We start from the raw sequence: 13,926 nt of genomic DNA, 5'->3' as shown, positions 1-13,926 counted from the left end.
GGACATATATACACTACCAAATGTAAATTAGATAGCTAGTGGGAAGCTGCCGCATAGCACAGGGAGATCACCTCTGTGCTTTGTGACCACCTAGAGGGGTGGGATAGGGAGGGTGGGAGGGAGGGAGATGCAAGAGGGAAGAGATATGGGAACATATGTATATGTATAACTGATTCACTTTGTTGTAAAGCAGAAACTAAGACACCATTGTAATGCAATTATACTCCAATAAAGATGTTAAAAAAAAAAGAAGAAAAATACCATATATCACTTAAATATGGAATTGAAAAAAGCTGAACTCATAGAAAAACAGAGTAGAGTGGTGGTAATCAGAGGCTGGGGGGCAGGGGAAATGGGAAGATGTTTGTCAAAGTGTACAAACTTCCAGTTATAAGATAAATATGTTTGGGAGATATAATGTACTGCATGGTGATTATAGTTAATACTGTATTATATATACTTGAAAGTTATTAAGAGAGTAAGTCTTATATATTCTCACCACACACACAAAAAAATGATTATGTAACGTGATGGAGGTGTTAGCTAAATATGAAGGTGATCTTTTTGCAATATATACATGTAACATATCAGCATGTTGTACACCTTAAACTTATACAATGTTATATGTTAATTTTACCTCAATAAAGCTGGAAAAATAATGTAAAGTTTCAAAGAAACAATACTTGACCTCCAAATAAAGACAAAGTCATACTTCTGCCTAACATGATAAACTATCCTGTTTACGACTGAAAACACACTCACGTTTTCCCCAGAAAAGAATGCAAAATCCTTTGAATTTAGTTCACTTCTCTACTGCGATATAAGGTTGATTTACATCTTAGAGATAAGAAAGAAAACATTTCATTTATATCAAATATTCATAACAAAATAAGAAATATTCAAAACTATGTCTTTGTCTCTCTGGTTAGTCACTATGGTGACTAACCATAAATAAATATGGTCATAGCTTTTATTTATAGGGTATTCTTCCAATTATCCTTTCCATATTCCCTTTCCCCTCAGTGAGCACTTCAGCTGGTTGTGGTTCTTTGTCTTGTGGGGTGACCCAAATTATTCCTAAAGAGTCTGGGTCATTACATTAGCAGTGCTGTCTGAATTCAGCTTTTATAGCATTCCATTGACTAACTATAGAACTTGGTGCTAATAAGATGCCCTAAGAGATCTCCTTTGTGTAGTAGCAATCTAGTTTCCCCTTGATAGTCAGGAACCATCATTCCAGCCAGTATAGTCCTTTTTTGCCTATTAATTCAGAGGCACAAGGAGTCTATAGGGGCCGGTGACAGTCTCAACGTTCAGTTCAATGAACTCATGTCTCCTGGTGGAATCATTCCTCCCTTTGGAACTAAGACCTACAGAATAGCAGAGCCTAAGTTCATGGGGATGAGTAACAAAAATTTTAGTAGGTCACTAGGGGGAATAGCAGAGGCATTCTTATTTCCACCCCTTGGATCCTGGACCCAAGAAACCTGGCTATGGGAGAAATAGCATCAAATACTGAACACAGATTTAGACCATAGACAGCATTCTGGAAGACATTTTCCCAGCCCTGGAAGGTGTTGCCACCAGCTGGTTCTGTAACAGTCTTCAGAAGGCCAGAGTCTTCATTCTTTGCCCAGAGAAGTCTATCCACATACCTTCCCCCCAGACCTCTGTGTCCAGTTTTCTAATTCTTATTCCATCCACAGCCCTGACCATCCAGTCAAGCTACTGGCCACAGCTTATAAATCAATATAGACTTATCTCCAGCCCTTTCTCCTTCCAAAGTCAACAACCAGGTGCACTCTTCAAAGTTCCACCTTATCCTTCACCACTATCCTTTGAGAATGTTCCAGGAAGAGGCTGTAGTGCTGCAGCTGTCACCTTTGGTGCCTGCATATCATGCAGAACAATTTTCTCTTCCTCATTCAACTGATCCTAGGGAAATCTCCATGAGACCATAGGTGTGGCTTGGAGAAAGAAGGTAGTTTAGTAGGAGTGGGAGGCCTGGACATTTGGACCAATTCCTCAGGCTCACTACTTGGGCCTTCAGGGTCTGCTCAAGTCTGATCTCATATAAATCACTGCCATTTGTTAGTGGAGTGTTGCTACACGCACCCGACTTAATGTCTTGGTGGGTCAGATGACACCCAGTCTATGACAGGTAGCTCAGGTCACATGGTAACACTGCACATGGTCAAGCATTCAGTCTCTTCTAGGACCTAGTAGCAGATCAAGAGCTGTTTCTCAAAACAAAATTATCCAGAGGATGGCAGGGTTTTGCTCCAAAGTCCTAAGAGTCTGTGCTGTGATTCACTTATAAGGGTCTACTGAAGGCTCCAAACAGGATCTCCATCTGCCAGTGACACTTCAGTACCATTGGATCTGCTAGACCATATGGCCAATGGCAGAGAAGTTTGAACAGCAGCCTGGACCTGGTGCAGAGCCTCCTCTTGTTCTGGGCCCCACTAAAAACTAGCAGCTTTTGAAGTCACTTGGGAAATGGTTTAGAGTAGCACACACCAATGAGGAAAATGTTGCTGCCGAAATCCATAAAGGCTCATGAGGCATTGTGCCTCTTTTTGGTGGTGGGAGAGCAGGTACAACCACTTCTTTCACTTTAGAAGACATATCCCCACATGCTTCAATACCACTGGACCCTTAGAAGTTTCACTTAAGTGGAAGGCCCTTGAATTTTTGTAGCATTTATTTCCTACCCTCTAATATGCAAATGTCTTACCAGTATGTCTAGAGTAGTTACTACTTCCTGATCACCATGTCCAATCAGCATAATACTAATGTAATGAGCCAACATGAAGTCTCATGGAAAGAAAAGGTGATCAAGGTCCCTGTGGACTAAATTATGCCATAGGGCTAATACCCTGCAGAGTTGAGACCTTAAAGTAGAACAGTGAAGGTTTATTGCAGGCCTTGCTACCTGCAAGTAAGCTGTTTCTGGTGGCTTTTACTAACAGGTACAGAGTAAAATGCACTTGCCAGATCAATAACTGCTTATCAGGTACCAGAGGATGTGCCAATTTGCTCATCTATTGGCACATCCAATGAAATGACATTTGTAACAGTAGCTGCATTTGGAGTCACCACCTGTTTATAATTCTGGACTGTCATTCTTCAAAATCCATCTGTTTTCTGCATAAGCCAAATAGGTAAGTTGAATAGGGATGTGATAGGAATCACCATCCCTGCATCTCTCATGTCCCTGATAGTGGTATTAATTTCCAGAATGTGGTATTGCTTTTGGTTTACCATTCTTTTGTAGGTAGAGACTATACCGGTTGCTTCTATTTCGCCTTTCCTGCCATAAAAACCCTCATTCCACAGGCCAGGGAACCAATGTAGAGATTCTGTCCATTGCTGAGTATGTCTATTCCAGTTATGCATTCTAGAACTGAGGAAACCACCACAAGATGGTTGTGGATCCCCTGGACAACTGTGAGATGTACCTGAGCTAAAACCCTATTACCTAACCTCCAGAAGCCCCAACTGTGACTGGTAGACCACAGTGACATTTTGGGTCTCTAGGAATTAGTGTCAGTTCAGAGCTGGTGACCAGTAATCTCTGAGAAGTTCGATTATTTTCTTTTCCCCAATGCACAGTTACACTGGTAAATGGCCATAGATCCATTTGGGGAGTACTGGGGAAAAGATTAAAAGTATATGATTTGGGCAATGTAACAGAGTCATTCATCAAAGGGAGAAAGAGATCAAGGGATGTTCCCAAGATGGCAGAGTAGGAAGACCCTGAGCTCACCTCCTCTCACAGGCAAACCAAAATTATAACTATTTACAGAACAACTATTTATAGAAAAAGACTGGAACCTACCAGAAAAGATATTCTACAACTAAAGATATAAATAAGGAACCACCACAAGACGGGTAGGAGGGGTGGAGTTGTAAGTAGATAGGGTGAGGGGGGTCCCTGGAGAAAGAATCAGGCATGGCTTTCTTGACATAAGAGAAGCCATTTTTGGCCTAAGCCATTTTGGGATCTAAGCCTGGCCACAGTGCTTGCCCTTGAACAGATCTCAGTAACAATGATATTAAGGGAACAAAAGAACAGATGACTTATTAGGCAAGAGAAGTAACAATAGCAAAGAAAAAATAGATCATTTGTAAAGATTCTCAGTTCTGTTTCAATGGTAAAGATTAGCCTGAAGCACTTTCTTGAGCTGTTTTGTAGAATTTAAACTTCCCTTGAGGGCTCAACAACCCACAGGAATCTAAGGGATGATAATGTTGACATTTTCTGACTTCAACTAAAGCTTGTACTCTGTCGACCTTTGCCCCAATTCTATGCCGAATTCTCTTGTTAAAGCCCCTTCATGAATATGCATATACCACCCAATCCCCTTCATGAATATGCATGTACTCTTAGCTTACAACTTCCCCAATTCTGCTGTTCGGGGAGACACTGCTTTGGGAAAGATCCCCAGGATTCTCCTTACTTTCTGCAAGTAATAAATCCTTCCTTTTCCCAATCTTCGGCTTGGTTTTGTCTTTTGGTTGGTACCTACCAAGAGTCAAACCCAGTTTTTCAGATTACAGAGTCGCGGTATAGCTAAGACCCATACTCCCAGGTAGGCGACCCACAAATAGGGATAATCTCTGCAATTGTAATTACTCTCCCAAGGAGCAAAGGGTCTGAGCCCCACATCAGGCTCCCCAGCCTCAGGGTCCTTCACTGGGAAGACAAGACTCCAGAACATCTGGCTTTGAAGGCCAGTGGGACTGACTGACTTTTGGGAGACACAGAGGGCTGGGAGAAATAGAGATGCCACACTTAAAGGGCACACACAAAATCTCACGTGCTCTAGGACCCAGGACAGAAGCAGTAATCTGAAAGGAGACTGGGTCAGACCCACCCACTGCTATTGGAGAGTCTCCTGGAGAGGCAGGAGGCAGCTGAAGCTCACCCTGGGGACACAGACACTGGCAGCAGCCATTTCTGTGAGCTCATTTTGCCACGTGGACACTGTCTAACCCCCCTGGGGGCAGACACCAGAAGTAAGGAAACTACAATCCCACAGCCTGCAGAACTGAGTCTGCAAATGCAGGTCAGACCCCACCCTGGAACCAGCTGACCTCTGGCCCTTGGGTAATAAGAAGGGAGTGTACTGCTGGAACACATAGGACATCCCCTGCAGAGGACGACTTCTCCAAGGTCAAGAAATGTAACTAACCTACCACACACATAAAAATAGCAATTTAGACAAAATGAAGCAGCAGAGGAATATGTTCCAGACAAAGGAACAAGATAAAAATCCCAGAAGAACAAAGTGACATGAAGAGAGGCAATCTGCCCCAAAAAGAGTTCAGACTAATGACTGTAAAGACAATCAAAGAATTCGGGAGGAGAATGGATGCACAGAGCAAGAAGTTAGAAGTTTTAAGCAAAGAGTTAGAAAATATAAAGAACAACCAAACAGTTTAAGAACACAATACAGTAAGTCCCCAACATACGAACGAGTTTCATTCTGAGAGCGTGTTCGTAAGTCCAATGTGTTCGCAAGTCCAACAAAGTTAGCCTAGGTAACCAACACAATTGGCTATATAGTACTGTACTCTAATAGGTTTATAATACTTTTCACACAAATGCATTAAAAAAATAAAAAATAAAGAAAACATTTTTAATCTTACAGTGAAGTACCTTGAAAAGTACAGTAGTACTGTACAAGAGCTGGTGCTTCTTAGCAGTACCAGCTACATCACAGCTGTCTTATGCTTGCTTCTGGACATGCTGGGCTTGAAATAAAGATACTGTACTACTGTACTCTATACAGTACTGTAAAGTACACAAAATCACAACCACTTGTAGAGGATGCACACATGTGACAATGTATGCCACAAACGTGAACTAACTTACATGATTGAACATGCAAACACATGTTCGCATCTTTGAAAGTTTGCAACTTGAAGGTGCGTATCTAGGGGACTTACTGTAACTGAAATGAAAAATATACTAGAAGGAATCAATAGTAGACTAAATAATGAAGAACAGATCAGTAAGCTGGAAGACAGTAGTGGAAATCACTACCACAGAACAGAATAAAAAAGAATGAAAAGAAATGAGGACAGTTTAAGAGACCACAGGGACAACATCAAGTGCACTAATATTTCGATGAAAGGGGTCCCAAAGGAGAAGAGAGAAAGGGCCTGAGAAAATATTTGAAGAAATAATAGCTGAAAACTTCCCTAACCTGGGAAAGGAAACAGTCACCCAAGTGCAGGAAGCACAGAAAATCCCCACATAGGATGAACTTAGTAGGAAGACATTTGGGGTCCAGGAATCGGGAGGGAAAAGTTTGACCTGTACTACTCTCCATCTCTCCAAGTGACATACTTTGTCATTTCATGAGTCAGCATTGTTGCAGGCAAAACTGACTGATCACCAAGAGGTTGGGCTACTTTTACATGATGGGAGCAAGGAAGTATGTGTATTAAGCCCAGGTGATCCACTTGACTAGCTCTTCAGACTTCTTTTCCATGCCTCACTGTAACTCAGGTACAGTCAGCAGCTCAGGCTTGAAAAGGGTCTATTGGTGAGGATTCATACCCACAGGTGACAGTTAGGGTCACACCACGCCAACCTTCAGATGAGGTGATAGCCAAGTGTGAAGAGAATTTTGAGTGGAGAAGGGAGAAGATAGGTATCAGCTGTGACCCAAGATCAACTCCAACACGGGGAGCTATATTTCATTGCACTCACATCCTCTGGAAGAGAGGCCTCTGGGAACCTGGGTAGAGAAGCGGATATGTGAGCACACAGGGAACTGTGGTGACCATTAGAGCCACACCTCCCACGGGCTGCTTCCAACCAACAACTGAGTGCAGTAGGGACACTGGGGAAGGACCATCCCTGGGAGACCCGGGTCTCCTGAGGGGTGATTTCGGGTCTGTTAGTTGCCATTAATGATGCCAAGGCACATAGTATTGCACCATATTCTAACTCACTTCCTACCCAAATGTATTCCTTCTTTCTTTCACAGTGTTGGACCCGTGTTGTGGTTGATGGTGCCTCCAGATACTCCAGTTCCCTCTAAATTTCCATTGCAGGCCTGTTTCTCACCACAAAAAGTTCCCAAATATTAATCCTATCTTGGCATCTACATAGCATAGAATTCAAAAACAGTATAAACATTTATATCCCACTTAAAATACTAACAAACATACGTAAGACCCATTTATATATGAATATGTTATGCCTGAAGATACCCCCAAATCTATTCCATTCATAGGGACAATGGCCATCCGGGGCAGAGGAGGTGGCAGGGGTAGCTCCTGAATTACCTCATCACTATTGATATTCATTTATCCCATATTGATGGGATGCCTGAGATAAGGATGCTTCTTTCCCAAAGTTACTCAAGGGTAAGGATTAAGAGACATGGGAACTATTTGCCAAGTTTCCTCATCATATTTTCTTGGGTCCATTTATTTTGGATTCTTCTGTTCTTGTCTTCTTATGTTCCACCATATGCAATTTCATTTTTCTATTGACCCAGATGAGCTACATCAGGAAGGTTGTGAGTTATCAACTTGTGGCAGCCATCAATCTCTTCATCTTGCTTCAAGAAGAGGCAGAACACTGGCCATCTGAAATTTAAGTGACTAGGGGACCCAACATGACCAGGCAGGCGAGGACTCAGACCTGATTCTTTGGATGGGAGGCTCACTGAATCCAGGCTGACTGTTACCTGGGCAACTCTATATGACCAATGCTAGCACAAGGGTTGGTGTTAATAACCATGACATCACTCAGCTAATCCTCTCTTTGGCACGGTTTTTTTGTTAAGCTTTCTCCTTCCTTGCTTTAAGTTTCATCATTTCTAGACAGAAGTTCCAGAAGTTGTAGTAGATTCCTAGATTTTCTAGACTTGGATTATTCATGACAGACTGTCTCCAAAACACTGCTACCTTGTCTTTATGAAAATGGCATCTATGTTGGTAAACTCAACTGTAAGCAGAATAGCATTATGGATGTAGGATTCTTATATTGGCCTTGGAATAGAATTTCCAGCCACCTTTTGGGGGCCTTTTCTTTCTCTTCCTGCCCCATTGTGAACTTAGCCTGAAAAGCCTTTAACACACATTTCTACTACCTAAATCCCCAAGTTTCTTAAGTTGTGAGTTGGTTTTCATATTGCAAACCAGATGGATGAAACCAGTTTACTCTAATACCCACATCTCCATAATGTTCCATTGAGCTCTATCACTTCGGATTGTTTTGCTTGCAAGTGACAGAAAACTCCAACTGTAATTTCCTTGAGATAGGAATACATTGTCTTACAAAATAAAGAGTCAAGGTGTTTTGTTCCACCGTGAGGCCGGATCAAGAGGTCAGTTTTACCAAGAACCAGACAGATTTCTTTCCTCATCTCTTCTCTACTCTCGGTGGTTTTTCACATTCACTCCTCAGGGTCCACAAGGGAACCCACAAAAGACCCCTGCTCCCACCTTCTGGGAAGGCTCTCCCTTCACGACAGCAAATGCTCTAGCCTTTATTATCATTCAATATTCCTTCCAACAGATCTCAAAAAAAGAGCACCTTTCCAGCTATATCTCCTTGGGTTGTAGGGGCTGATTAGACAGCATGTCCATACCTGAGTGAGTCACTGTGGACATCAGTATGTGGGGAGGGAAATGGGACACTAATACACTAAAGCCAATCAGACCCATGACAGAGACTGACTGAGACTAGTGGGAAACCAGGGAACAGATGATTTCCTAAAACAAAGTCAGGGGTATGTGTGACTGATAATGTGGGAATAAATGCGGAGGAAGCATTTGACAAGTCTCTTCACTAAAAACACAGCTCACAGTAGGATGGCCAGCCTTCTGAGTTCATAACTCCTATCTCCCTGAGGAGTTCCCATTCTGAAAATCCCAGGTCTAGCTTTGACATTAACTATCATCTTTTGAGACCTGTCACTTACCCTCCCTGATTAAAGGCAAGGAGACAACAAAAAATCTTAACTACCATTTGGTGTTGGTTTGCCTTCTCAAAGACACAAAGTTCATTTTTGTGAACTATTTCTTAGGTGACTTTAGATGGGGTATTATACTTCAGCAATAGCTCCTAAGGAAATTGTGGATATACTACAGTAGTTACTGTGGGTGCTCTCATTCACTTGGCCCCAACGATGACCCAGTAACAAAATCTGCAATACATCTAAGGCAAAACAGTGGTTGCATTGCATTTCTAGTAAGTTTCCCAACTAGACATCCAACCACTTGACCAGTTTTACAGAAGGCCTGAGTTGAAACCTATGACACAAGGAACTTGGGCATATAGGTAATACCTAAAGTTTCTCAATTCCAAGTACAGCTGGGCTCAGGAACCTCAGCAGATAACTCCTGATCCCATGAGGTGGAGGTAATTTGAAGATTCAAACCCTCTCTCAGAGGTAAGTAGGTTTTCAACTCTCTTTTGGAGACTCGGTGATTGGCAACACAATTCTAGACTTTTTACATTTCATGCCCTATGTCAATATCTGCAGATCCATGTCCATACCAAGGGGGTCCCAGTAACAGACATAAAGGTCAAGACAAAGGCTGGCAAATAGTATAGCTCAGGCACAAGTAAAGAGAACTGTGAAAAAAAATACAGCTCATAACCAAGGTCTCATCCTCATTCTCTGACCCCTGCACTGGAACCAAAGAATCTCCTCTGAACCCTCTGAGGGCAGAGCCTAGACTTGCATTCAGGCCTGAGACACTCTTGTCCTCCAAGAACAGGGAAGGAGAACTTCTCCCTGACCATGAGGCAGAGTCACATCCCATGCATACCCATTACATGGTGGTGATGCCTGAGATTCTCTAACCTCCTTCAGGGAAAGAGCTGCCTCATTTCATGTGAGGTCATCCCATTTTACATGCAACGTGGGTATGCCTTCAGAGCAGAGCTCCTTGACTTCTCCCACAAATTCTGGTCTTCCTCTCAGTCCCCGACCAGAGAGAATGAGAGCATGTCGTCGTATCATGATAAATAGAAGCTGTTCTGAGAAGAGCACTGCCTTATATGTAAAATCAAATAGCTACCAAGCCAACTATTCCCTCTTTTATCCTTCACATGTTTTCTATGCCACGGTTTAATTTCTGCTGAGGAACACAGATCTCAGACTTTTGGTTACAGAGCACAAGCAGAGAGTAATCAAAATGGAAGGTGAGACGCCCACGTTCTAGTGCCACATGCATGGAGATTGGAGGTGGCCACTCAGTCCTAACAACCAATGAGATAATGAAAATGGAAAGAAAAGAATTCTTCCTCCATGAACACAAGAGGGGAAGGTAGAGGGCAAATTGCTGCCTCCTATATTGGAGACACAGGCAAATGCACAGTCCCTGCACTTGTGAGGAGAAACCACAGAGGGAACCAGCAGGTTGAGGAAAAGCTGAACTATATTTGACCAACTGCTGGAAGTTCAGTGCAGACATACCTGATATTTTAAAACTCCAGGGGGATCCAGCCACAGGAGGACTCCACAATATCATCAAGTTTCCCAGTAGGACCTCAATTGACTTCCAAATTCAACAATTTGAGAAAAATCTGCTCTTGTGTCTGGCAGGGAAAGGAGAAGTGGAACCATTTAAAAGAGGCCAGAGCACTCTGTTCTTAACAAGATCTGCCCTCAGGGGAAACTAGTACACCAGAGTCTCACCTTACAGGGTATCGGAATCTAGCTGACCCAAACGGGAAATACCCAGTTCCAATACATTCAAGCTATTTGGTCCACTCACAGGGGGAGAGAAAACAACTGATCACACGTGTGAAGTTCACAGTCCCAAGGCATAGAGACTCACTGAAAGCCTTAGACATCATTATATGATCACAGAACACGTCTCCCATATGTCACCACACTACCAAAGTCCTGTTCACAGCACTTTTACCCAGTATATCATCCCTAGCTATAACAAAAAACAAAAACAAAAACTCACAAGGGATACCAAAAGGTAAAACAGCAGAAGAAAAGACACATTGCTTTTTATGTTATGTCTACCATACTCCCCCTTTTTTCTATCGGTATCCTGGTTGGCATGGTTTCCACCTCAAGAGCAAAACCAAGATGACACTGATTCTTCAGTCAGAACAAGTTTTCCAGAGAAAAATCTACTCATAATGGGCACCACGTGGGCACACTGGATTGCAAATGTAGAACAAAATCCTCTGGGCACTTCAGCAACATAACCAAGTCACTTATAACTTCAACAGGAACACTAAGGCAGAAGACAGTATAGAAACCTTAAATACTATCAAGAAAGTATGACCAAAAATTTTTTTACAAGAAAAACAGAACTGACTTTCAAGAATAAGTCCACAAGCTATTAACACAGACTCAGAATGCTGCTCCCACAAGCCCTTCCTTTGGGATCTACTACAGAACAACCTTCAGAGCAACTAAAATGACTAAGAGGCCAATATGTAGACTACAGATGGTCCCAGCTTACAATAGTTGCTCTTAGAATTTTGACTTTGCTGGGATTGGTTCAAGATGGCAGAGTAGAAGGACATGCTCTCACTCACTCTTGCGAGAACACCAGAATCACAACTTACTGCTGAACAATCATCGACAGGAAGACACTGGAACGCACCAAAAAAGATACTCCACATCCAAAGACAAAGGAGAAGCCACAATGAGATGGTAGGGAGGGCCCAATCACACTAAAATCAAATCCCATAATTGCTGGGTGGGTGACTCACAAACTGGAGAACACTTATACTACAGAAGTCCACCCACTAAAGTGAAAGTTCTGAGCCCCACATCAGGCTTCTGAACCTGGGGGTCGGGCAACAGGAGGAGGAATTCCTAGAGAATCAGACTTTGAAGTCTAGTGGGATTTGACTTAAGGACTTCGACACTGGGGGTCGGGCAACAGGAGGAGGAATTCCTAGAGAATCAGACTTTGAAGTCTAGTGGGATTTGACTTAAGGACTTCGACAGGACAGGGGGAAACCTATACTCCACTCTTGGAGGGCACACACAAAGTAGTGTGCACATCGGGACCCAGGGGAAGGAGCAGTGACCCCATAGGAGACAGAACCAGACCTACCTGCTAGTATTGGAGGCTCTCCTGCAGAGGCAGGAGGTGGCTATGTCTCACCGTGAGGACAAGGACACTGGCAGCAGAAGTTCTGGGAAGTACTCCTTGGCATGAGCCCTTCCAGAGTCCACAAATAGCCCCACCAAAGAGCCCGGGTAGGCTCCAGTGTTGGGTCACCTCAGGCCAAACAACAAACAGGGAGGGAACCCAGCCCCACCTATCAGCAGACTAGCACATTAAAGTTATACTGAGCTCTGCCCACCAGAGCAACACCCAGCTCTACCCACCACCAGTCCCTCCCATCAGGAAACTTGCACAAGCCTCTTAGATAACCTAATCCACCAGAGAGCAGACAGCAGAAGCAAGAAGCACTACAATCCTGCAGCCTGGGGAACAAAAAACACATTCACAGGAAGACAGACAAGATGAAAAGGCAGAGGGCTATGTACTAGATGAAGGAACAAGAAAAAACCCCAGAAAAACTAAATGAAGTGGAGACAGGCAACATTCCATAAAGACAGCCTAAGAGACCTCTGGGACAACATTAAACACAAAAACATTCACATGATAGGGGTCCCAGAAGGAGAAAACTCTACAAGCCAGAAGGGAGTGGCATGATATACTTAAAGTGATGAAAGAGAAGAAACTACAACCAAGATTACTCTACACAGCAAGAATCTCATTCAGAATTGATGGAGATATCAAAAGCTTTACAGACAAGCAAAGGCTAAGAGAATTCAGCACCACCAAACCAGGTCTACAACAAATGTGAAAGGAACTTCTCTAAGTGGGAAACACAAGAGAAGAAATGGTCTACAAAAACAAACCCAAAACAATTAAGAAAATGGTCATAGGAACATACATATCGATAACCTGAAACATGCATGGATTAAGTGCTCCAACCAAAAGACACAGGCTTGCTGAATGGATACAACAACAAGACCCATATATATGCTGTCTACAAGAGACCCACATAAGACCTAGGGACACATACAGACTGAAAGTGAGGGAATGGAAAAAGATATTCCATGCAAATGGAAATCAAAAGAAAGCTGGAGTAGCAATACTCATATCAGATAAAATAGACTTTAAAATAAAGAATGTTATAAGAGACAAGGAAGGACACTATGTAATGATCAAGGATCAATCCAAGAAGAAGATATAAAAATTATAAATATATATGCACCCAACATAGGAGCACCACAATCCATAAGGCAACTGCTAACAGCTATATAAGAGGAAATCAACAGTAACACAATAATAGTGGGGGACTTTAACACCTCACTTACACCAATGAGCAGATCATTGAAACAGAAAATTAATAAGGAAACACAATAGACCAGATAGATTTAATTGATATTTAGAGGACATTCCACCCCAAAACAGCAGATTACACTTTCTTCTCAAGTGCACATGGAATATTCTCCAGGATAGATCACATATTGGGTCACAAATCAAGCCTCGGTAAATTTAAGAAAATTGAAATCATTTCAAACATCCTTTCTGACCACAATGCTACGAGATTAGAAATCAATTACAGGGAAAAAAAACGTAAAAAGCACAAACACATGGAGGCTAAACAATACGTTACTAAATAACCAAGAGATCACTGAAGAAATCAGAGGAAATAAAAAAATACCTAGAGACAAATAACAATGAAAACACGACGATCCGACACCTATGGGATGCAGCAAAAGCAGTTCTAAGAGGGAAGTTTACAGCTATACAAGCCTACCTCAAGAAACAAGAAAACTCTCAAATAAACAATCTAAACTTACACCTAAAGGAACTAGAGAAAGAAGAATAAACAAAACCCAAAGTTAGCAGAAGGAAAGAAATCATAAAGATCAGAGCAGAAATAAATGAAAT

At 42.3% G+C, this 13,926-nt stretch overlaps 1 protein-coding gene across 4 annotated transcripts in view; it reads right to left on the bottom strand.

Annotated features, from left to right (window-relative positions):
* The window catches only part of CXCL13 (C-X-C motif chemokine ligand 13), a 186,911-nt gene extending 174,735 nt beyond the window's left edge, over positions 1-12,176 (bottom strand). For 2 of the 4 annotated variants that reach the window (XM_028491951.2, XM_028491953.2), the window contains exons 1-2: positions 12,067-12,176; positions 10,455-10,576 (exon numbers count right to left, since the gene is read on the bottom strand). In XM_028491951.2, coding sequence (XP_028347752.1) covers positions 10,455-10,509 — 55 coding nt within the window. In that variant the 5' untranslated portion in view covers positions 10,510-10,576; positions 12,067-12,176. The remainder of the gene's footprint in view (positions 1-10,454; positions 10,577-12,066) is intronic. The other 2 variants (XR_008617833.1, XR_008617832.1) reach the window with 1 other exon arrangement.
* Positions 12,177-13,926: the final 1,750 nt, after the last annotated feature.

This window comes from Physeter macrocephalus, chromosome 7 (assembly GCF_002837175.3).
Source record: "Physeter macrocephalus isolate SW-GA chromosome 7, ASM283717v5, whole genome shotgun sequence".
NCBI classification, from domain to species: Eukaryota; Metazoa; Chordata; class Mammalia; order Artiodactyla; family Physeteridae; genus Physeter; species Physeter macrocephalus.
This window is presented reverse-complemented; position numbering and strand designations above follow the sequence as displayed.